Below are 26,049 nucleotides of genomic sequence, written 5' to 3'. Positions count from 1 at the left end.
CAAGACTACTGAGGGCTAAGGTAACATGCTTAAACAAAAAGTGACGGTCGTATAACTCAAATACATAATACGGTTACACAATCGTACAAGTACTCGGAACTCAACTTGAATTAATATGGGTTGGATTCGGGTTCAGGTTTCTTGAGTATGAGTGCATTCGGGTTTAGCATAATAGATATCTGGTTGGGTTTCGGGTTGTGGATAAAAATCACACAATTGAGTTACACGCTTTTTTGTCCAATAATTTTACCTTGTATATGAGATGTGTTCGCAATAAAATTCTTCTGATACGAGAAAATGTTAAGAAATCAATATCATTATGGATAATATATTTTTATAATTATACAAATCGCATCTATATAGCAAGAGATCAGCGTTTTCAAAAAATAATTACTCATTCCGTCCCATTAAAAGTGTCATGGTTTGAAAAACACAAATTCAAAGTAGATTGTATGATTACCTTTTTTGCTCATCAAATGACAATAATGCCCTTGGAAATTGGGTTCATAAATATTGTTTATTAATGTTAGTTGTGTGTTTAAGGGTAACCTTGGAAATTGGTTAATAAATTTTGAAAGTGGACATTAGTAATGAGACAAGTAAAAAAGAAATATAGACATTTTTAATAGGACGAATGGAGTATCTGTGTACCATGTACGTATGTCTAATAAGAGAGAGGTGATAAATTTAGGATTTCAGAGGTTGTCTTTTGATCTATTGATTTCAATAAGAGACTTCCATTATTACGAATGTGACCCGAAACCCGACCCAAGAAAACCTGTATCAGAAACCTGAACTAACCCGACCTGAAAAACACAAACCAAATAAAAGACTAACCCTAACCTGAACCGAGTAATTTGGGTTGGTTATTGAGTATAATTTAGGGGTTTCGGGTCAACCTGAAAAACCCGAATAAAGTTTTAATTTTAAAACCAAATATATTTTTAGATATAATAGGCTAAGCCATAGTCACTAAAATTATCGTAACATGGCCCTAATCGACCGTTGTCATTGCACCTATCATGGATCAACTATTTTGTTGTTACATTATGACTAATAGCAACCGTAATCGAACAAAAAAATCACACCTTATTCAAGTTGTGTTGGTTTATTATTTGGTTATTTACGTTATAAGCAAAAAAAATACCATGATGTTTTAATTTTAACATTGTAGTTTATTTATTTATTTTTGTTTCACTGGATATTCAAAACCCGATTAACCCAACCCGAAAAAACCTGAACCCGAAAAACCCGTAAAAGATTTGGGTTGGGTTTTGAGTCAAAATTTAAAACTTTCAAACACGAAGAATCCGACCGAAAAACCTGAAACCTGAAAAACAAACCCGAAAAAAAATAACATGTTACACATGATTGTAAAATACCAAAACTAAAAGGTAAGTTTTGTAACTGTTCAACTAACTTCACAGAAGTTAGCTACTCTACTCACTTAATTACCAAAAATAGACACTCAGTACTTAAACTCTCATAGTATCATCAAACAAACACTGAGTAGATTAAGGAAACTAGTTGTGAATCTTGAACCTTTCTTCCTCTCTAAAAACCCTTGGTTGATACTAAACCAAACAACCGGAATCATGGGTCTGTGTTTTCTATATATATACCTTACGTTGGTTCATTCTTACACACCAAAGGTATCATCATTCAATGGATCAAGCTGCTGTTGCTGCTGGTGATGCAAGAACTGCTGAGCAAAAAGCCATTGATGAATGGCTTCCAGTCACCTCATCAAGAAATGCAAAATGGTGGTACTCTACGTTTCATAATGTTACTGCTATGGTTGGTGCTGGTGTCCTCAGTCTTCCTTACGCCATATCACAGCTTGGATGGTATACTTATTTTTTGTTTGTTTATGCGCGTTTGATGAAGCGTATCCGTTTTAAGACTTTACAAGGCCTTGTTCATGGTCGTTTGTTATGCTTTTAGTGGGCACATGAATGGTCACGGTCATGAACACCTAACTGAACAAAATTTCGCGTTATGTCATTCATAGTTATCTTGCGTGGGGCCTAGGCGCAAAAAGCAAAAAAAAAAAAAAAAGCGAGGGCAGAAAAAAAAACACACTTGAATAAAAAAAATAGATTTGTATATGAAAAATAATACTATTCTTCAAATAAATTAAACAAAAGCTATTATATAACATTTAATATCATCTAATTACTACGAAAAGTTCTACAACGGTCAAGATTCATATGTAATTCCAAAACGTGAATAGCAAAATGTTCAATGTAATCCTTTTGACCTCTCCTAGATCTAAGTTCCAATAGCACTCTTTGCGTTTCTTTTGCTTGTTTTTTTATCTTCTCATGTTTATGTCCTAGACAATGCCAAAGCGCTCACCTAGGAGCTAAAAGGCATTTATTGATCCTCGCCCGAAAATGGGCCTAGGCGCAAGAAGCGAGGGCTTTTAATAACTATGATTTCATTAAGGAAATGAACTTGTTTGTGAACGGTTCACAAACATAAACGGACGAGCAAACGATGCTTTTTTATTTTATTTATTTGGCTAACCGAGAATAGCGTGCCAACGATTCGACCAGGCTACCAAATTTGTGTTGTTTCTTTTAAAACATTTATATTCATATTTTTAATTTTGCATATAAATTAATCACATAATGCTCATATACATTGCTGTTTTATAGTGTTATTAGTTCTGCTTAAATTTAAATGATAAGATAAGAGAAGTCAATTAAAATTTCAAAAACATTTAATGAACAAGTATAAACAAACAAACAAACAAACAAACATTAATGCACATAAATGGACGTAAACGAACGTAAATGAACACAATACCGAAAATTCATAGACAATAAAAACAAATGTGGCCACTGTTTGTGTTCGTTCATTTAGTTAATCAAATGAAATACATTGTTCAAGTTTGTTCATTTATTAAACAAACAAATATAAACGAATTTCCGCAGAACAATTTCCCGAGCGTTCAGTTCGTTTACAACCCTAAATGTGATTTAATATGACTATTGACATGGGGACTTTGGAAAGATTATTGTAGTTTCAATTCGTGTTTATTCATGCAAGACTTTTGTGGTTTCAAATTCATGTTTATATCCGCACGTAAAGCATTTGATAAAAAATCACTAAGAAGTAATTTCCTTTCTAAGACTTTTACGCCATGTGATATGATGCAGGGGCTTTGGCATCATGGTTCTGTTCATGTCTTGGGTGATTACACTGTACACATTGTGGCAAATGGTGCAGATGCATGAAATGGTTCCGGGCAAGAGGTTTGACCGGTACCACGAGCTCGGACAACATGCTTTTGGTGAAAAGCTTGGGCTTTTTATAGTTGTGCCTCAGCAGCTAGTAGTGGAAGTCGGTACGTGTATCGTCTACATGGTTACTGGAGGCAAATCTTTGCAGAAGTTCCAACAATCGGTTTGTCCCGATTGTAAACCTCTGAAGACAACTTACTTCATCTTGATATTCTCATCTGTTCACTTTGTGCTCGCGCACCTACCAAATTTTAATTCCATCTCGTGTGTCTCTTTTGCTGCTGCTGTCATGTCGTTGAGGTAAATTGTGATTTTTAGTATAATTATAGGGTCGGGGATGGGGGATATATTATTGATGCATAAACATTGAAATCGTTTTAACACAAAGTTGGATATATATTGAAATGGTTAAAATTTTCATACTCATATTGACAGGCTACCTATTTATTTTGGATGTTTGCATAAAACTGAAATAACCAACTTGTAATTGAAAAAACCAAAATAATAGGACCCAACCCAAAACCGAAAGTTAGATTTTATGTCTCTAAAAATCGAATTTCCAGTTCGGTTTTGCATAAACCGAACCGGCTTTTATAATCCAACCGGGCCCATAAAAACCGGGAAAAAACTTACTTTTCTTATTGAACTTATAGATTATAATTTCTATTTTTTTTTATTATATTTTAATATTAATCTATTTATAAAAAACTAATAAATGTTGTAGCCAAAAAATTTTAGAGCCTACTGTGTAATAATTAACTATTTATAAATTAACAAAAGAATAAAGATCAAGGCTTAAAGTTACATGCCCGAATTCATTATTTTGGGCCTTTTTTGCCCCAAAAATTTGAGCCTATATGACAAAACAGAAAAAACCGAAACCGAACTGAACCATTTGTGTATACCAAAAAAACCAAAACGACCAGATTTAAAAAAAACCCAAAAACCGAATTACTGGGTTTTGGTTCGATTTGCATCGGAAACCGACCAAACAACCCATGCGGAAACCGAAACTGAACGGTTTTAAAAACCCAAAATTGAATCTTCTATTTTTTGTTCCGTTTGAGCCCAAAACCGAACATCCTTTTTGAAAACTGAAACTGAACAGTTTTCAAAAACCCAAAAACTGAATTATCATTTTTCACATCGGTTTGAGCCCAAACCTGACCCAAACCGACCGATGTGAAAACCCATTGTGTAAACCGAAAACCAAGCAAACCAAAACCAAATGGTTTTCAAGAAAGAAAAAAAAACAAACCGAATTCTCAGTTTCCGGTTCAATCTCGGCAACCACCTCGTTTGTCAAAGCCACCCAAACTGACCATTCTACCACCTCTAGGGTCCATAATCTTAGAAGAGTGTCATGAACCTTGGGCTCTAAACCGCATATCACTAGCTAACAATTTACAATGCATTTGCAGTTATTCAGTAATTGCTTGGACAGCTTCTTTGCATAGAGGGTATCAGGAGGATGTTGACTATAGCTTTAGGTCAAAAATCCCTTCTGAACGAATGTTTGGCATGTTTACTGCTTTGGGAGATATAGCTTTTGCGTATGCGGGTCACAATGTAGTCCTAGAAATTCAAGCCACCATTCCTTCAACTCCTGAGAAACCATCAAAGGGCCCAATGTGGTTAGGCTGTGTTGTTGCATATATTATTGTTGCCATTTGTTACTTCCCGGTTGCCATTATCGGATACTATATATTTGGCAACTGTGTTGATGACAACATCCTCATCACTCTTGATCACCCAAGATGGCTCATTGCTAGTGCTAACATGTTTGTCATCATTCATGTCATTGGTGGATATCAGGTACGGTTAAAGATTATGCATATTATGCGGCTAGTGCTTTTTTCCTTATATCCGACATGTTTTGCCTTTCTTTTTTTTTTTTGTAGATATATTCGATGGCGGTGTATGATATGATTGAAACATACTTGGTGAAATCAATGAACTTCAAGCCAAGTTCTAGCCTTCGGTTCACTGTTCGTACATCATTTGTCGGTAAGACTTTGATGACATTTTTTATTCATTGTTTTGTATACTTTTTTACCTAGTTATCAAAAGCGGTAAGCGCACTCAAGGCGCATAGGCATCGCCTGGGCCTAGGTGCAAGACGCAAATATAATTAAAATTCAATACGATTAACTATTGAAAACATTTAACCAATACACAAAAAAATAAAACCTTTTTAAATAATGATAATAAAAAATATATATATAGCTTAACCAGAATATACAAAACATATTTAATACAAAATCAAGAATTATAGATGATTTTGGAGTAAATTACGTAAGTTGACCTATTTTAGGTGATTCTTATCAATCAGTTATTGATTTATAAAAAGAAATCAGAAAAAAGGTAAAAAAAAATTAGAAAAAAATCAAAAACTAATCAAAAAAATTGGAAGTTACTCCTATATATATGCGCCTTCAGCATTAAAAAGCGGGAAACCACCGCTTCGCCTAAAAATCGCGCCTAGGCATGCGCTTTGATCGCGTTTAATAACTATGCTTTTTTTATTCATTCATTTGGGTACTTGCAGCTGCCACTACTTTTATTGCAATCACATTTCCTTTCTTCGGTGGTCTTCTTGGATTCTTCGGTGGTTTTGCATTCGCGCCAACAACATTTTATGTAATTATTTTTATAAAATAAAATCATTTCATTTTACAACTAATGTGCAAGATATAATGATAATGTTTTGCATTGCTTGTAGCTTCCTTGCATAATATGGCTAGTAGTCAAGAAGCCTAAAAGAGGAAGCTTAACTTGGTGCATGAATTGGGTAAGTCTTTTTTGCATCTTTTATATAAATTTGTTTTTTCAATGAGTTGGCTAATTGGTGTTACTTATGTTACAGTTTTGCATAGTAGTTGGTGTTACAATTATGCTTCTAGCCCCCATTGGTGGGCTAAGGACAATCATTAAGTCAGCTGGGAGCTACCAATTTTACTCATGAAAGTTAAGAGATAATTAAGATGGATGTAATTGTTAGTGTGGTACATCCAATAGGTACATTTGTTGGGTGTGATGTAGGTGTTGTTTATTTTCTGATTTGCAATCATTGTAAATATAAATAAAATCTTGTAGGCATCTTGACTACTAGCCATAACAAAAAGCAAAATCGAGAAATGTTTTTATGATACCCAAACATGTTTATTTGCTTTCTGAAAAGCAAATTAGCAAAATAAACAACTTCTAATAGCTCGGTCGAACACCCCCTTAGTAGAGGTGCACAAAAAACCTGAACCTGAAAAAAACCCGGAACATGTTTTTTTTAAACCCGGGGTTTTAATACCCGAACATGTACCCAACCCGAACCTTAGGGTACAGATAGGGTATGCATTTCAGTATCAAAACCGTACCCGAACCAGACCCGATTTGTACCCGATAATATCCGAAAACCGAAACTGGTTCCATACCCGGATTCGGGTTTTTCCAACACCTGAAACCGGGTTTTTCAAATACTCGATCTATACCCGAAAAATACCTGAAAAACACCCTAAAAAGTGCAACCCCTTCAAAAATCCAATCTATACCCGAAAAATACCCGAAAAAAATACGTAAAACCCAAAAATAAGGTTTTTTCAATATATAAAAATAGGATATTCAAATACCCGGTTTTAGAATACCCGGTTCTATACCTGACCCGAACCCAATGCATAGGGTAGGGTTATAGAGGCAATACCCGGACTCGGAACCGAACCCGACCGGGCATTGCCAATACCCGATTTTTCAATACCCGGTCATATATGAACCCAATTCCATACCCGAAACCGGGTATTTGAATACGGGCTCTACCTTAGTTGTCCCAGGCCCAAATCGTACAAGTCTAGTCTAAACAGGCTCAAATATAATAAATAGAAGCCCAAAACCCACACCTATTAAAAACCGTAATCGGACCAGATATAATCTTTTTTCTATCTTCATTTTCCCTCCAATTACATTACAGTCAGACAGACATCAAGAACCCTAGATCGACATGGAAGACGAAATTAGAGCCGAATTCAGAAAGAACAACTTCGTTCTAGTCGAAGAAGAAGCAATCATTCAGAAATGTAATCATATCGGCACTTATTTATTTGTCACTAATTTTTTAAAATTAATTGATTGGTTTTAAAATTGTAATAATATTCAGGTGTTACGTTTTGTATAAATTACGATCTGAGTCCATCGGACCTTGTTTCCAGCTGGGATCTATACTCTATCAACAGGTAATTACTTCCTTATTATTATTTGCCACGTCACTGTTACTTATTCAAATTTTCACTTGTTATTCTGGTCTTTTGGAGTGGTATAATTTAATTGCAATTAGATACATTTTAACCTAGGTACCTTATACAGTGATTTTAGCTTATTTGATAGTTTGAGGAATATAAGTGAATAGAAGACTAACTTAATATTACAAAACTGTATTGCACAAGTAATATGATTATTTAAAGAGCAGCAATACAGTTGACCATAACTGTCATTGTCAATGGCGCACAGCGGGTGACAGCGCACGGGTCATCATTGGGCCTAGACGCAAGCAGTGGCTAGGGGGTCGGTCGACCTCTGTGAATTTTTTTTACTAGTATACCTGTGTTAAAATTCCGACCGACCCCTGTATAATTTTGACCCTGATCCCTGTGTGATTTTGAGAACGACACAGCGTCCCTGTTGGAATCTCGAGAATGACCAAAGCTAGATATATTGTACATTAATTATGCACTTATAATGAAGTTTCTCGTACTTTCTTTTTTTGTATTAGAGAATATTCTAGAATATATTATTAGAGTTTTAGTATTATAGTGTTACCATAGTTTAGAGATTGTATTTGATTATGTTTTCTTGTATTTATCTCATTGTACTCCTCTATATATAGTTGATCAATAATACATTACACCTTACGGAGGTTTTCATTATTCTACATTTTGTTATATAATCCTTTATTTGTTTGATTATTATTTTTTCTATATATATGACCGACGCAATTCGACCTGACCGAATGGTTGAACCGGACCAAAAAAAAATATTATATTGTGGTCAACTGTGTATGGACACAAAAAATTTCCGACCCTGGTGAGAAAATTTTCTGGGTCCGCCACCGGACGCAAGGCGCTTAATAAGCGAGGGCTTGAGATAAGCAAGGCACATAGCTTAAGCATACGGTTCTTTGGGGGGTTTTAGACATGCTTTAGGCTTCTTTAAGGATAGTTTAGGATGGTTCCATGCCATTTTTTGGATGTTTTAGACTAGTTTGCCTGACATTTGCAGAATTTTCTGCATTTGGCCAAAATCTCACTGCGGCTGGAATCTCGCTCAAAGGTCGTTGAATTGCCTGGATGGAAGCAAGGCACTTACCCTGTGCCTTGTTTAAATAAGCATATATAATCAACAAATTGTTGAAAAAAACACTCGTAACATCATTGTCATGTCATCAATAAGTGTATACTTGTACTGTTGTGTGTATTTTTGGAAGCAATTATGTCAATTTCCTAACAATCACTGGGAGTTGATTGTTAAAGTAAAAAAAGCACAATGAAATTAATAATGCAGTGGTTTCTATTTTTCTTGTTATATGTGTTTATTAAAGACTTGATGGTATAACACTCGGTTAAAGATGATTAAGGTTGTGTATGCATGTTTTTTGACAGACTGCTAGAACTAATAGTATCCGATGCTCATATGGATGCATTCAGACAGCAACTAGAAAGTGAACAAAAACAGGCTATTATTGATAAAGAGCAAGGGCTACATTCATACACAGATGTCACCATGTAAGCTTTTTATGCATCCTGAATCTTGTGCTTATATTATTGTTTCTCTTGATATTTAGCCTATTTTTCGTGGTTTGTTAAATATTATTGTGCCTTAGTTTTCATAATTAGTATCAACAACCTCAGAGTTTTACCACAGGGTTATTAATGATGAACATGAGGATGCTAAAGAGGTGGTCCCTACTTCTCCAATTGTTCAAAAAGCTGTTAGTTTGGAGTCATTTGATATAACACCTGTCACAAATGGGAAAATGCATTCTTTGGGGAAACCTTTAGAACTTGTGACACCATTTGGGCAGCGAAAGGACAAATTTGTGGTACACTCTACACTCAATAATCTGCCCACAGTTCATGAAGTTAAAAAGGAACACGATGAAGAGAATTCTGATGATGATGTCATCAAAAGGGTACAACCAATCAAAAGGTGTTCACTTGAAGTTCTTAGTTCCAAACCTGAATCAGGATGTAGGTACATGCATGACAGGATAGAAGACAAGGTAAAGTTGTAAAATTTAATTTGTTATATTGCTTTTGATCACACTTTTATGAATTTTGAGGGCTAATTATGTTGATTTGGTGATTAGTTTAATTATCTTGAAGATAGAATCATGAAATATTCAGAAGCGCTAGTTGCGTCTCAGCTTTTTGATGAACTAGTGGATCCTTCTGTTGCTTCACAAGTAATTTTTTTCCCTCTTTTTTTTTCTCATATATACTTTTTGTTTCTTCAATTCAATAGTTTTTACTTCAGCTATAACGCATTTCTTGTATATGTTATAATCTTTCCAGAAAGCTATATTCTCTGTTGGCATGATTTGCTGTGAAGAAGAAGGGCGTTTAAAGGAAAAACCAATCATGCTTCAAAGCAGGTAAAAATTTACCTTTTGGAATACATCATTGCAGTGTATTTTTATGTCCTCACATGACATCTAATTTGGTTTTTAACTATTAAAACAGTGTTGAGCATTCTGGAGGACAACGTGTGCGCCTTGAATTGCAGAAATTGGCGCAGCTTTCTATTTTTCCAGGCCAGGTATTTTATGGTATTAGATAAGCGAAATAACCTTAAACTGAATCATACAGTTAAAATAAGTTTAAATGGTTACATTTGACAGGTGGTGGGTGTTGAAGGTCATAATCCCAGTGGACATTGTCTGATTGCAACAAAAATTGTTGACTATGTACCATTTTCAGTTCCTGATGATGATAATAATCGTTTAACAAAGAGACAGGCTGTAGATCAGGATAATAAGCCTGCTGATCCATCTGATATATTATCTGATGATATAACATCAGATCTATCGTTGGTGAGTAAGCTTGTTATTCAGGAGACTAAATGCAATGTTTACTCGTTTGATATTTTGACCCATTATTGCTTTGACCAGATTATTGCTTCGGGTCCTTTTACCACGACTGATAATTTATTCTTTGAGCCTCTATCTGATCTTCTGGCATATGCACAAAGAAAGCAGCCTCAGCTGCTTGTACTGGTGAGAATTAGCAACTTTTTAATCCTGTAATTTTTCAAATTGTTTTCGAGAGATTAATTTGTTATTTAATTCTTTAACAGCTAGGGCCGTTTATAGATTCTGAACACCCTGAGATCAAGAAAGGAACTTTAAACAAGACCTATGATGAATTATTCCGCCTTGAAGTTCTTAAAAGGGTAAAATTGTCTTAAGTGTTTATCTGTTTTCCAATCGAGAATTTTTGTTGCTCGTTTTCCTTTGGATTTATATGATATGATACTAAATTAATAATATGTCTCTAGCTTCAAGATTACGTGGAATACATGGGTACCGCTGCACGTGTAATTCTTGTGCCATCTGTTCGTGATGCACATCATGATCATGTTTTTCCCCAGGTGATATATATTTTGTAGCTAATGAAATATTTATACAGTATTTTTATCACTTAAAAAGTTGTCACTAATATTACTTTTTTGGTATTGTTTTCGGTTCTGGTTCTACAGCCTGCCTTTAATATCAACCTAGCTGATATACATAATCAGGTATGTATTTCTTCCTTCCAATTCTGCCCTTAACTTACTTTGGGTGCTTGTACCAAGTTGCTGAATTTCATGTTCGTTATTCTTCATCCAGATTACTTGCATTACAAATCCAGGAATCATTTCAGCAAATAAGGTACATTCATCACGGTCAACATTGACTTTTTCTCTCAACCCAACTTTTAGTCTAGATGCATTAACCTGTTAACCAAATTAAAGATCAAAATATCACAGGAATTGCGAACTTAAAATAACTTATTGTAATGCAAGTGCTCTCACAGTTTTTATTAAAGTTTTTAACTTTTCTTAATATAAAAGGTGAAAGTAGGCTGCTGCAGCGTGGATGTACTTAAACACCTTAGTACGGATTTGGTGTCACGGGGGATCAAGAATCGCATGAATACACTAACAAACCACCTTTTGAGCCAACGCAGGCATGCTTCTTGTTATGACAACTAATATATCTTTTTTCTCATAATATCTCAACTGGAGGCTGCAATTTCGACAATTAAGATATATTTTTCTCATAATATCTAACTTTTATACTCGTGACAAACAGTTTCTACCCGCTATATCCACCCGCAGAAGACACTCCTGTGGATTTATCACTAGCACCAGAAGCTTTTCAAATGTCGGTTATTCCAGATATCCTCATCGTCCCTTCAGATTTGACACAGTTTGTGAAGGTATTTCACCAAATCATAATCACAATCTGAAAATCTAAATAGTTTTTAATGTTTCTTGCGATTTGTTTATTTATGGTTGTTGATGTATACAAACAAATGTATGTCTAGGTTTTGAGCCTTGAGGGAACGAGTGAAGTGAAATGCATATGTGTGAACCCTGGAAGATTAGCCAAAGGTGAAGGAGGTGGTCATTTTGTAGAACTTAATTTCCATGGCAGCCCTGATTCATCTTCTGCTTCGGTCATTCGAATATAGAAGAAGCCTTTAGCAAATGTCGGTTACAGCTTCAGTAGCAAGAAGAGCAATTAGTTTAAGAATATTCAATTTCTTGCTTATTTTTAGTGTTTCCAGGACAACTCTTTTGTGTGTAACAAGTTAGTATCAAGTTGTAATTAATATTGCATGATGTTTGGTTTAAATTATTTCTGCTTTTAGTTCCAGTGTAGTATGCTACTAAATAGAGTAAGTGTTGTGGTAAGGCCATATTTGCCTTTAGTCTAATGTGTTGGAAACTACAGATATGGTTCAAATGTTCATGTTGAGTATTAAATTTTATTCATGATTTCAGTTCATACACAGGAGTGAGCAATTCGCGGTTCCAAACCGCAAGAACCGAGAAACCGGAACTGAACCGATAGATCCGATCCGTATTATTGTATTTCGGGTCCGGTTCTGGTTCTTAAATTTGGGTGAAAACGCTCTCGGTTCGGTTCCGGTTAGAGCCGAGGGTTTCAGTTATAGAACCGCTAGAACCGGATTAGATTTAAACTTTGAAGATTATATTTAAAATCCTATATATTTAGTTGGCTTTCATACGTTCATATACTAGTTACTATCCACGTTCTCACTTTTCCGGTTACATTTAATCGCTTACAATATCATAAATGATAATTATCTTCCAGTACCCTAATATGCTATAAAATATAATTGTTTTCTGAAATATTTTGAGTCATTCTAATCTATTCTCAATCCCTACATTAAAATATAATATATTGATATGATAATGTTTTATTTGTGGACTGTCGCTTGTTTCTTGCACCTTCTAATATTTCATATATAGAATTTTAATTGAAAACCGTTTCCAGCTTGAACTGTTTACACAAGAACCGTTTAGCTCGGCTCCGAACCGAACCAGAACTGTTAAATTACGGTCCGGTTCCGGTTTTTATATTTAGCATTTAACGGTTCCGATTCGGTTCCATCTTGATCCGGTTTGGTTTGGTTCGGTTCGGTTCGGTTCTGAACCGTTACGTATCCCTAATGGCAATCGTAATACTTTAAACGTATTCAGGCCCAACCCAGAGGGATGGGCTGGGAGGGCGAAGGCCTAATGGTGTTTGAGGCCCATAAAAGTTAACTTGATTATTTGTACATAGATAACTAATTTAGCTTAATTGGCAAACACTTCCCCATATAATCTGGTTTGCTCAAATTCATTCAAATCTTGCATCATTTATAATCTAGCTAATCCTACCGTGTTACGGGGTTATTTTATTATTATCGTAGTTTTGTTTAATTTGACACATATTTATTAGTTTGATATATTATTTTTTAGCGTTTGAGTTTTTTCAATTGAGATGTCGAACAAACATAAACGAACACGGGTATGTTGATTTTTTTAAATAAACAAACATGAACACATATTTGTCTAATGAAAAAAGGGACGTTGATGTAGTTGACGATGGTGGGTAGTATCGAAAGTTAACCGGCAATGGAGATGATAGACCAACAACGGAGAACATGTTAAGAAGATAAATAAATTAAGGTTTGATGATGAAAGTTTTTAACAATATATGAGATCTAACCCATTTGAGGGCTATTAGGGTTTGGTAAGACCCATAACCCAGTGAAAATTATTCTTTGATGAATAAGGGGTTATTTCACAAATAAATGATTTGTTATAACATGTTTAAGGGTTAACTAGGTTTGGTGAGACTCATGACCCATGAAAATTATTATTTGATTATGAAAGAGTTTCACAAATAAATGAGATGGTATAGTTCATTTAAAGACTATCCGGGTTTGGTGAGACTTATACCCATGAATTCAGGTTTAATGCATGAGAAGCCTTCATTTAAAAATCAAGCAATCTGATGGCTCTAGAGAATAGAGAAACAATCTGAGAGATAGCAACACGTAGTATTTCATGGTAGGCAATTATATAAATAGTTAGATTTGTATCATTTCCATTTGCTTTTCATTTTTATTTATACTCTATTTTTTTGGTTTCCATTTTTTTTTCATTTTTGTTGAAGTGGAATAAGTTTTTTTTTCAATTGGATTATTAATATACGTTGCATATAATCTTACAATACTAATAAAAGAAATTGTTGAAGCTTAGGTGTCAACCTTACATTTCTTCTATTTTCTAATCTCCCATCACATTCATTCTAGATATTCATGGGTCATGGGTCAAAATCATTTTGTTAATTGAGTTATAACATAGTGTGAATTTTATTCACCATTGAGTTAAGTGCATTTTCATACCCGGTGTTTGACCAACTATGCAACTTTAGTACTTTTTTTTTAAATTTCATGCAAATAAACACCCGACGTTTCCGAAATCATGATAATTTAGTACTTTTTGTTAACCTTTTTGTTTTTTCCATTAGGGATAAAATAGTTTTTGTTTATCTCATTTACTTAACCATTTGGTCAAAAACAAATGAGCCAAACTACTTTAATAAAAACACAAACCGAATCACTTTTTTTTAATAAAAAGAAACGAACCGAACCACTTTTAACAAAAAAATAAACTTACTGAGCTACTTTTTTTAACAAAAATAAACGAATTGAACTACTTGAAAATGCAAACAAACCGAACAACTTTTTTTTGACAACAATAAATGAACCAAACCACTTTTTTAGCAAAAATAAACGAACCAATTCACTTTTGTTAACAAAAAAAAATAAATAAATAAACAAACAATGAAACTTAACTCTTCACTGTTTAATGATTTGTAAATCTCACATTTAGAATCACCTTTAAAAACAATTGATGCTAAATATAATCAATTATTGTGTTGGTGGTTGTTTTTCAGCACTATAGAAAATATATATTTAGGTCTGCATTTATATTCTTTAATGACATTATGATCTAGATTATTGTCTATACACTTTAATTATTATCTTTTAAATATTGTTACACGAGAAATTACATTAACTTCAAATTTTCGATCATATGTAGTACACAGGATGAAATATGGAAAAGATACATTTCATAAATCATGAACTGAAAAAAATTATAATTCATAATTTACTTCGTACATCATATTAATTCATAAACATTTTGAGAATCACAATTGAAATAACGATCTTATTATTTTTATCACTTGACAAACCCCGTGTAATACACGGGTTCAAAAGCTAATTTAGTTATGAAAAAAAGTAATTTTGTTTACGATTGTTAAAAGATTTAAATAAAAAATATTTATTCATTCTGACTCCCCTAATCAGCCTAGGTGGAAATGAAACTGAATTCTTTATTCTTCCCTTGTGAAACAATCATCATAAATAATTTGTGTTACATTTCGCATATTCATTTCAATCTCCCGAATTTCTTCGATTGAAATCCAATCCAATCCAATCCAGACACACGCATTTGATCTTTCCATTTCCAAAAGAGAAAGAAATTAAGCTAGAAAGAAAGATGAGATCGTTGTCGGGAGGATCCACCTCCGGGCATTCGTCAGCGTCAAAGGTTCATATGAATTACTCTCTTCTTTCTGCGCTTCTCGCCTTCGCCATCGCCCAGTCCATTAAGGTCTTCACCACCTGGTATGTTTTCCTTTCCTTTTATGTTTTTCTAATTCATAATATCATAATTTATTTCTATATGATTTCGGTATTACGCAATTAGATTGAAGAATGTGAATGTTTATCATCAATCTCACGTTAGATCTTTTGAATCTAAATAAGATCATGACATTCGTGTGTGTGTGTGTGTTTCTGCATGCATGCATGCATATATGAAGATGTTATGCCATAATTAGTATTAGCCTCCTGCCAGTGGCGGACCTAGGATTTTTTGTCACCGGGGTCCCAATTTTTTCGGTTTACAAAATTTTCGGGTTGTTCGTTATTCGGGTCGGGTCGAGGCGAGGAACATAATAAAACACGAAAATATGGTGTCATCGGAAACGAGTAAGTAGAAAGGATCTAGATTTGACTTTTAACTTATTTTTATTCATACTCGAAAAACATAAAAGAAAGCTATATATATAGTCTTACATACATGACCAAAACCTGAAAAAATAACTTTAACACAAATAAATGATTAATTATAATATACATACACAAGATAAATAATAAAATAATATGCAAAACTCATGTTGCCATTATATATGTTGTAGGGTGATAATGACTATATGGGAGAAACTAAAGAAAAACACAAATATCCTAACTAAATAACTAATATTGACTAGGATATATAAAAAAAAGAACAAAAACATAGTATGGTGAGGCTTGAACTTGCAACCTCTCAAAGAAAAAGTAAGGGATTTTCCACTAGACCAGCTCAATTTTAATAGTATGGGTTCCAAGTATTAATTTTTATGGGGTCCATACAAAATTTAATATACCGTCTCTAAGTAATTTTCAAAAAACATTGGTGTCTCGGGACCCCGATCAGATGTACGTGGGTCCGCCCCTGCCTCCTGCAAGCTAGCTACTTGAGATCGGATCGATAAAAAGCTTGTTCACTTATCGAACCCGAGCTCGAGCCTTGTGCATTTTTAAGTTTTATCTCTTTTGGACATTTTCTATGAACGCGGCACTCTTTTAAAGTTTTTCTTAAATATGTAAAAATAATATTATGTTAGAACGACGACTTTCTTGTGTGTTAGCCTGTTAGGCCACTGCACTCTCCAATTTGGAGAGCTTCATTGCCCCACTCTGGCCAGACTATGTTGTCTTAACTGAGCCCACACTGGCTTCAGAGTTTGGCTTGGGCGTTTACCGAGAAACCATACCGCCGACTGCCACTTGACAGTCGTCGTGCCACCAGAGCAGAACTCTCTGGTGTAACACACGGTGGGACGAAAACCCGGGTGGGCTCGGAATTCGAACTGACAACCACGCAAGGCCTAGCTCAAATCTTTCATTGCTAACATCAACCCAAAGTGTCACAAGTGGGAATTGAATTTCGATCTCCATTGGACAACCCAAGTCTCCTACTACTAGGCCACAAGTGGGAGATATGTAAAAATAATTAAACGCATAAATAAATATATTAATGATTTATAATGGTTTATAATAAAAACAAACATCGAAACAGAGGCAAACGAGCAAAAAGCTACATCACTACCCCTTTTTAATTAATTAATAATAAATGTGCCCGAGCTTGAAAAAAGATTCAGGGGCCGAGATCGAGCTGTAGAAAAAGATCTTGAAACGAGCCGATCTTGAGCTCTCATAAGTAAAAACAAGCTGACCTCGTGCTTGGCTCGCTTACACAGTTACACCCATAATTAGTGTTGCTATTTTGAAAGCATATTTGACCTAGATTGAATTTAGCTTCTGGTTGCAACAATTTATTTATATTATAACCTCCTAAGAATATTATAACTGTCTAGACATGCAGGTATAAGGAAAAACGATGGGATCTAAAGCAACTTCTGGGATCAGGTGGAATGCCATCGTCCCATTCTGCGACGGTGTCTGCTCTTGCTGTTTCTGTTGCTTTTCAAGATGGTATTGGTGGTACTACGTTTGCAATCGCACTCATCTTAGCCTGTGTTGTATGATCTCTCACCCTCTTACCTTCTTTCTACATCTGCTATTGTTTAGAATCTATAAGTATGATGTTAAGAGTCAAGACATGTATTCTATTATGTAACGGATCATGTGACAGGTAATGTATGATGCAACTGGTGTACGCTTGCAAGCAGGACGCCAAGCAGAGGTTTGAAATGTGTTGATTATGATTACAAGAACAATATTAACATTAATGCAGCAATTTGAATCCTTTATGCATTAAATTTTTCAGCTTCTGAATCAAATGGTATATGAACTTCCTCCCGAGCATCCATTGGCTGATAGCAGACCACTGCGTGAACTTCTCGGTCACACCCCTCCACAGGTCAGATAAAAACATTTAAAGTTATCAACTGTTAAATCTGATTACAAAATATGTGCTCTTGGTTTGTATATTGCAGGTTGCTGCTGGTAGTTTACTGGGATTTGTTACAGCTGTAATCATTCATTTAATCTCACATGCTGGATCTCTTGATTGACCTCTGCAGACTTATTGTTCTCTATGATGAACAATATATATTCTTTTTATATCCTAAATCCTTGATTCTTTACTTCAATTCTTATCATGTACATTCTTGATGAGTCAAAGGTCGAAAAATAATATTATATTGTTTTTAAGCATCAATATAAAGATGGTTTTTGGTCATCAATGTATGGTTAGTAATGTCATTATATTTAGTTTCAACAAAACATAAATTAACACATATCAAACAGTTGACAAAGCATTAATCCATACAACAGGCACTTGGCTTGTAATTATCCTAATAACCACCACTAAGTTAGGGCATGCTAATTACAGATTCGGAATAACAAAATTACCGTCCTAAGTCCTAACTTGGATTCAAGGCACAAAAGGTAACAATACAACTATGAACAAGCATCATGGCAATCTCTCATATGTAAACACTGTCGTTCTGCCCAGCACAAACAGAACCAGAGACAGCTCGATGGAGAAGATCGTGTTTATCAGACTTCGATCCACGGTCCAACCGTACAAAGTAATCCCTCCCGGGTTATTCTGCAGATACATCACTGCACAACAAAAGTTCAAAATGATATATATATATATATATATATATATATATATATATATATATATATATATATATATATATATCGTGGTGTTTGTTTTTAGGGTATAAAGTTTGTATTTGCTTACCAAATGCTTGTCTCCTATGATACGAAGCCAAATGTGCGTTGGTAGGAAGTGGGATATAGTTCATTGCCTCTAAATCACTTTCTGACGACACGTCACTTATGGGTATATTTGGAAACCTCATATGTGAAGTATCATCCGGACCACACGATGCTAACGCATGCCATCTGGTTGCTAATGCTGCAACGCCTTGAGCTCGGTGGGAGATCTTTGCAGCAGCATTTAAGCAAAGAATCAATCCCACAACTTGTGAAATAGACGACACCTGGCATACACCAGAAGGTATTCAAAATATGTGATATTGAATAACTAGGTATCAGATAGGGTTTAAGGGTTTAGACATACTGCAAAATCACCGCCATTTATGAAAGTTACTTTGTTACCAAACTCAGTGATTTGGAACAACATTGCAAATTGGCTGGATGTGACGACAGCAAACACGAGGAGAAGGTAAATTCTGAACCTATGACTAATCTTCGACAGATCATGGCGTAAACGTGCATGTTCTTCTATGAATACCAAAACATCGGCTTTTTTTCCAACAGTCTCCCATAATCATCAAAATGCATAATTTGCAAATAACAAACCAAATGGAACACGAGACATGATGATAAGTAGATAAAGTTTACATATGCCCATGAAAAAGTCAAAGCCACGAGAATGCCAAAAGACTTCCACCATGATCCTTGGTGCATGTACATAACACAAATGAATTCACGCGCAATCTTCAAGAACAGACACGGTAGAACCCAAAGTACAAACAAACGTATATAGATTCCTGCCACAAAGTATTAAGATCTTTAAATGATATGTACATCTTAATTTGATTGTTAAATATCACATAATCACTTTTTAAATGAACATTCATTCACCCCCAAATACTAAAATTATCATTTCCAACTTGTCAAATTCCAAGCGATTCAACATTATCCAAGTGCAAATTATATCTAGTTTCACTGCATTTTTCACAACTTTGTGCCCGAAAATCATCATAATATGCAGCGATTCGAGCTTGTTTGACCATTCGAGGAATTAGGGGCGTGCATGAAACCGAAAAAAACAAACCGAAACAAAAACCGACGGTTTGGTTTTATTTTTTAAAAACCAAACCGAGCTTATATATTTTTATTTTAATATTTTATACTCCGTAATAGTTTAATATATAGTTTAACCTAGCTATTTTAGTCTAATTGTATAATAATCAATTAAATATTAAATAACAAAAAATCTATGCCTAATTTATGAGTTTTGGCCAACTTATAATTTTCGGACTAAAATTTTCAAACCGTCATCGGTGAGAAAATAACCGAATTAGGTAACAAATGACTGAATTAACCGACATAACCGAACGTAACAACTAACAAATGGTTCACTTAACGCATAACATATACCGGACCGCCCCGTGCACACCCCTAAATATGCAAATTAATGGTAAATAAAACATAAATGTTTGCTTATATTGTGAAAATCGCTTACAGATATCTTCTGAATATACTCATTTGAAAATCTTTCAGCATGACCATTATACTGATCAACAAACAGAAACCTTTTAATCCCATATTTCCACAAACTATGCGAAAGGCAAAGCAGAGCAACAGCAGCCAAACAAGCATGAGAAGCAACAATAACAAGCTCAAACCCTTTGATTTGGTACAGTCACATGTCGAACAGTTGGTGGGCATCAAAATGACAACCACAGGAATCAGAACACCAATCACCCAAAAACTTACCCAAGAAAGCCCAAATCTTAAGACAGATGATTGATCAAAACCCAGAGAAATGAAGTAAAAATGTAAGCTTTGAAGGGTTTTATCAAGATGGGTTGTTTCTTGTTGTTGAAAATCTTGATTTTGGTTTAGAAGAAGAGGGGTTTTGATTTGGGAGTTGGATTCTTGTTGGGTTTGAGGTGTTGAATGGTTTGACATGATGATGGTTGGTGTTGGTGTTGGTGTTTGTGGTGTTGATTGATATTGAAGTCATCTGCAATGAGGTTTTAAAGAGGAGAAAGTCCATTGATTCAATTTTTTATGTTGAATCTTGTTTTCTGCACAGTTTTCTTAAGAAGAATATAGGGAATTTTGTTTATATACACACATTTGTTACCGGTACATTAAATCTCATTATTTTTAATAAATTTATAATTAGTAAAATAATAGTTACCATTATTAAAATTTATTCTTCAAAATTTATTAATTTAATACTTCTTTTATTTTTCAACATTTGATATTTATAATTATCTTTTACTTTAAAATTGTTTTGAAGACTATTTTACAACAACTATATTAATAGTATTTAACGAGTTTATTGTTTCTTGTATACTAATTATTTATTAAACATTGTATTTTCAAGAACTACTCGTGTAATACACAAGCCTCAAACTAGTATATATATATATAGTATTATTATTATTATTTACTGTTAAACTTTGATTTCCTTATATTGCCTCAAACATATGTATTATAGAGCTGAGTTTCTCTCTGGAAGCCACCTCTTTATCCCTTTGGATAGAGGTACGGTGTGCCTACATCCACCCTCCCCAGACCCTACTTATAGCTTTACTGTTGGTGGGACTTCACTAGGTATATTGATTGATTGATTGATATATATATATATAGGGTAAGGATCCTAAGAGAACCCTTTGCAAATTGAGAACTTTGAGAACCATTTTAGACCACTAAAAACATATTTAAAAACAATATTTAAAAAAATCATAAAACAAAAAATAATAAAAAATTTTAAAAAGTAAAAAAACCAAAAGTCTAATATTTCATTCCGGTTTCATTAAAAAAATAATAAATAAATAAAAAAAACGTCGTATTATACACATATGTATAATTTTATATAATCTTTATTTACGTAATATACACATATCATTTATCTTAAATTATACGCATGTGTACAAAAAAAACATGTAAATATACATATATGTATATATTATACATATGTGTATATAATTTAGCTAAAACGAGTTTTTTTATGAAACCAGGATGATAAAGTAAGAATTTTGGTTTTTTTACTTTTTTGATTTTTGTGTTTTTTTTATTTTATGATTTTTTTTTATTTTTGAGTTTTTTGTGGTCCAAAATGGTTCTCATAGTTCTCAATTTCAAAAAGGTTCTCTCATGATCATATATATATATATATATATTACACACAATATAATAATAATAAACACAAACCGGCGACAAATATTCATCGCCCCCTTATTGCCCCTATTATCGCATCAGGGGGGGGGGGGAGGTTGTTCCTCCCAAAAGTCGCCCACGTCGCCTATTTGCATAGCCCATTACGCTTAGTCTAAGTATTCATGTGTCTTCAAAATAAATTCTTTATGTTGAAATCTTAGTTATTCAGATTTTGATCAAAAACTTCCGACAGTATGTGAAGAGGTAGGTCCCAGCAGAACCCAGTTGGACCCGCAAGACTCACCTTGAAGAGGGACGTCTGCGCAAAGACCAACTGGATCCGCAGGACCCACCATTCTCAGAGAGATGAAGACCTTACGCATAGTACGTCAGCTGTTCCCGCAGGAAAAGCCTCCCAATAGTAAAGTACCCCGTCTGTTCCCGCAGCTGCGGATACAAGCCATGAGGGAAGGCTACCCGCACTAATAGTAAGGCTACACGCACAAGGCACTAACTCTTAATAATTCAGTAATGTCACCTGAAGAAGGAATAAGCAAGGCGGGAATACTCCCGCCCAAATGAGCCAGTCCGTACGCTTCTGGAAGATCTTTTGTACTATACCTGCCAAGGTATAGACAAAATAGACAAGATCTGACCAAAGAAGCCCATGAACCAATCACAGGGTGACAGCTCACCGACAACAGTACGAGGAGGAGCACGCTCTAGTACAAAATGTCACTATCAGCCGCTGCCTACCCACCAACTCCCATCGTGGCACGTACATAGCCCATGGTTGGTGAAAAATGAATATTATACAGCTGGCCATGTCACTATCAGCCGCTGCCTACTCACCAACTCCCATCGTGGCACGTGCGTAGCCTGTAGTTGGTGGAAAAGGAATATTATACAGTTGGCCGTACCTGCTTGGAAACCTACCTTCGGCTATAAATACTCCAACACCTTGGAACGGTATCATCATCTTACATTATCATATATCATCTGATATTATCTTATCTTCTCTAGCTATTTCTCTTAATATACACTTAGGGGGTGTTTGGTAGAGAGATTTGAGGGTGGAGAATTAGGTTTCTCTTGTTTGGGAGAATTAGGCGGAGAATTGGGCGGAGAATTGGTTTTCTCTGAGAATTGGGTGTAGGCAAAAAGGAGAGAAATCCAATTCTCTCCATTTGGAAGAGAAATGGAATTCTCTCTGCTTCTAAATCGCGTCTCTGCTCTACTCCGTTCGCGTATGATGATGATGATGCTCCGACCGGCGATGGTGATGATGATGCCGACGTCCGGCACGGCGGCCGACGCCGCAGCCACGTCCGTTCGCGTCTCTGAGCCAAAACGAAACCCTAAATCGCGAGGCGGTGTTGCGAGGCGGAACCCTAAATCGCGGTGTTGATGTTGCGCGGCGATGATGATGACGCTCTACTCCGTTCGCGGTGTTGCGACGCGTCTCTGAGCCACCATTTATCCACAAAGATGATGCCGAGGCGGAACCCTAATCACGTCTCTGCTCCCGTTTCTCCACCCATTTCTCTATTGTACCAAACAAAGGAAATGATTGTCAATTCTCCACCCATTTCTATTTCTCTCCAATTCCATTTCTCTCCCATTTCTATTTCCATTTCTTCCCATTCTTTTTCTCTGTACCAAACACCCCCTTATATTCAGAGCAACCTAGTCTGATTCTCACGCCGGAGGGTGGTCACAAGGAGGAACCCCCCCCCTTCTCAGTGACGAGCTCACGGTGTCTGTTTTGCAGGTCATCAGAAGAATAACCATCTTTGCCGGACCTAACCCTCGTGGGAAACATCTACTTAACCCTAAGATTATCCGTAATCTGCCGGGGTCACATAGTGTTTCTTCATTGGCGCCATCCGTGCATTAAGCTAGAACTTAATCTTCCTTTTTTCAGTTTTTTCAAAACCTCTGGAAAGATGGTTAACGTTACTCCGATGCCAAAGCCACCGGGTAACCAAGAAACTCAGGTAACCACAACCCCAGCCACTGGGAGGAACACCAGCGAGTATACGAATGTTACGAACACTACCCCGGTTACCTAAGCCGAGGCAAGTGCAGTAAACAATCTTCCCCTGAGATTCATCGATACCCAGGTGGAAAAACAGACGAGGCTCCCCCGCCAAACATTAGACCAAGTTAAAGCTTGGGCGGAGGCACGTCAAAGAGAATTCCAAGCCGAGTTGGATGAACGTTTACGTTCACTCCAACAGGCCAATGACGAGTTCGGAAACACTCAACAGCTCAACATGAGTAATGAGTGCGAGTATGATGAAGATTGGGAAGAATCTGACAATGACGCAAACCCGCGCCATAGGGCGAAAGGGAAGCGTAAACAAGCAGATTTCTACCAAAGAAATTTTGGAGATGCCTTTAAACCAAAAAACGCGGGTGGAAACCCACGTGACTTCTCTAAAACCTTCAGACCAACTGTTGCAAATGCGGGAACGTCCAAATTTGCAAGGAACATTGCGGAAGCAATTGCCCCGAAAAGTGTCAAACAGATGTCCAACATAGGCACATATGATGGTATATCTGACCCAGACGATCATTTGAACAGATTCATAGCGGGGGCAACCATCAGCAATTGGACGGAACCCACGTGGTGTTACATGTTCCAAATGACACTTGTTGGGGCAGCCAGAGCGTGGTTTGACCGTCTACCGGTCCACCACATCTACGATTGGGCAGACTTCCAGCAGAAGTTCAGCCAACACTTCAGTCAACAAAGAAAGTATACCGAAGAGCAATGGACGATCCTCAACTGCATCCGAGAGGAAGATGAGTCTTTACTAGACTTAATCACGCGCTTCAATTCAAAGAAGTTAAGTCTGGGCACTATTAGCGAAGATCTTGTTCGCGCTGCTTTCATCCAGGGCGCGGAAGACCTAGAGCTCATCCGCACCTTGACTGGTAAAGATGGCATGCCATCCACGTGGGATGCCATCATGACAGCAGCTAAACGCTTCGCGGAAACCGAAAAGCAACTGGGTAGAGATCTTCCCCAGAGCACAAACCTCTACACTCAGAAAACAAGAGAAAACAACGTCCTTACCGCCCGACAAAGCAAAAAGAGGAAGCTTGGTATTTGGCAGTCAAGGGTAAACTTTGACACCTCATCCAGCTCGCACCCTCGGTTAGGCGGAAGGGATAACATGCAGTCGTCGAACCGGAACTCCAGATGGACGCCACTCACCAAAAGCGTCACCGAGATATTTGCCGTAAGATTATCCGTAATCTGCCGGGGTCATATAGTGTTTCTACAGTATGTATTTTTTTTTCCTTCTAAACTCAAAAGGTTATATTCAAAGGATGGTGAAGTTTGTGGTGGTGTGGGACCAACTTAAAATAAGATAAAAAGGTTTTCTTTTGTTTTTCACCTTAGAAGGTAGAATTATAGAAATATATATAATTATCATATTTTATTTGTCACAGTTATATAAGAAAGATACTTGAAAGAAAGAATTTAATCTTTTAGATCAAGTAATACAATGAGATACAATAAAGTATATATAAGGGTAAGAAGTCTAACCGCTATGTAATTTGTAACAATAATTTAATTTATATGATAAGAATAAGATAAACAATTTTAATCCATGTATGACAAACATAACTTTAGAGAGTGTGTTCTTGAGGTTTTGATATCAATGTTTCAAATTATTAGTTTATTATAGACGTCTTTATATGTTAATCATGTATTTGCATAAACTATTCAAGATTTATGTTGTATAAACTTGCTCATTTAACTCAATTTTCTATATCATATGCAATAATGTCTAAGTTTTCATTCGTGAAACTTATTTTACATACATTTTATTTTATTATTTTTGAGGTAAGACTATATGTATGTGCACAACAATTTCAAAACGATTTTAATACACTAATAAATGTCACATGCCATGCCGAACACTTGCTTCATTTCCAAATCCATATTGTACTATGCTTATACACCGGGTGCAAGATCTCTATGGATGTTTATTGATGCACAAGAATTACATCTTCTAATTAAACTTTTTAAGCATCCACCTGCCATAACAAACTTTCAAGAGTTCCAGTTATAATCATAATGTATTCAAATCTGAATCTGTGTAATATAATCATAATTCTTAATTCCCAGCTGTCGTTTTTTCGAGTCATTGGTCTCTTGTTAAGGAATGAGTATTACTAATGATAAAGCTTATGCCCTTTTAAGGTTGTCCTCATTTCTTCACTCCTCTTCTACATTCTTACCAATCCACGGGTCGGTTATTTGAGTTCACTGTCCCATATCACTACTTTTC

At 35.6% G+C, this 26,049-nt stretch overlaps 4 protein-coding genes across 4 annotated transcripts; 3 read left to right on the top strand and 1 right to left on the bottom strand.

The window, feature by feature from the left end:
- Nucleotides 1-1,494: 1,494 nt before the first annotated feature.
- LOC143540253 (lysine histidine transporter 1-like) lies at nucleotides 1,495-6,293 on the top strand. The gene is made up of 7 exons (XM_077033362.1): nucleotides 1,495-1,847; nucleotides 3,165-3,548; nucleotides 4,670-5,063; nucleotides 5,150-5,255; nucleotides 5,797-5,888; nucleotides 5,971-6,039; nucleotides 6,115-6,293. Exons 1-7 carry the CDS (start codon nucleotides 1,666-1,668, stop codon nucleotides 6,211-6,213), a joined length of 1,326 nt encoding a protein of 441 aa, XP_076889477.1. The 5' UTR covers nucleotides 1,495-1,665; the 3' UTR covers nucleotides 6,214-6,293.
- An 881-nt stretch (nucleotides 6,294-7,174) lies between these two features.
- LOC143540243 (uncharacterized) lies at nucleotides 7,175-12,189 on the top strand. The gene is made up of 16 exons (XM_077033356.1): nucleotides 7,175-7,312; nucleotides 7,393-7,468; nucleotides 8,891-9,013; nucleotides 9,153-9,510; nucleotides 9,598-9,693; nucleotides 9,803-9,882; nucleotides 9,971-10,046; nucleotides 10,129-10,320; nucleotides 10,399-10,503; nucleotides 10,584-10,679; nucleotides 10,785-10,877; nucleotides 10,986-11,024; nucleotides 11,116-11,157; nucleotides 11,340-11,455; nucleotides 11,581-11,707; nucleotides 11,816-12,189. Exons 1-16 carry the CDS (start codon nucleotides 7,237-7,239, stop codon nucleotides 11,960-11,962), a joined length of 1,842 nt encoding a protein of 613 aa, XP_076889471.1. The 5' UTR covers nucleotides 7,175-7,236; the 3' UTR covers nucleotides 11,963-12,189.
- A 3,167-nt stretch (nucleotides 12,190-15,356) lies between these two features.
- LOC143540231 (uncharacterized) lies at nucleotides 15,357-18,041 on the top strand. The gene is made up of 5 exons (XM_077033349.1): nucleotides 15,357-15,484; nucleotides 17,289-17,445; nucleotides 17,559-17,609; nucleotides 17,694-17,786; nucleotides 17,863-18,041. The coding sequence occupies exons 1-5, from the start codon at nucleotides 15,357-15,359 to the stop codon at nucleotides 17,938-17,940; spliced, it is 507 nt and encodes a 168-aa protein (XP_076889464.1). The 3' UTR covers nucleotides 17,941-18,041.
- A 131-nt stretch (nucleotides 18,042-18,172) lies between these two features.
- On the bottom strand, nucleotides 18,173-19,382 carry LOC143540221 (uncharacterized). Its single transcript, XM_077033343.1, has 3 exons — nucleotides 18,963-19,382; nucleotides 18,621-18,882; nucleotides 18,173-18,493 (listed from the first exon to the last, which is right to left on the bottom strand). The coding sequence occupies exons 1-3, from the start codon at nucleotides 19,023-19,025 to the stop codon at nucleotides 18,342-18,344; spliced, it is 477 nt and encodes a 158-aa protein (XP_076889458.1). The 5' UTR covers nucleotides 19,026-19,382; the 3' UTR covers nucleotides 18,173-18,341.
- Between the last annotated feature and the right edge of the window lie 6,667 nt (nucleotides 19,383-26,049).

Source organism: Bidens hawaiensis, unplaced genomic scaffold, assembly GCF_021521415.1.
Source record: "Bidens hawaiensis isolate Kalapana, Puna unplaced genomic scaffold, B.hawaiensis_p1.1 tig00000820_1, whole genome shotgun sequence".
NCBI lineage: Eukaryota > Viridiplantae > Streptophyta > Magnoliopsida > Asterales > Asteraceae > Bidens > Bidens hawaiensis.
Note: the sequence above shows the minus strand (reverse complement) of the source record. Positions and strands in the feature narration are given on the sequence as shown.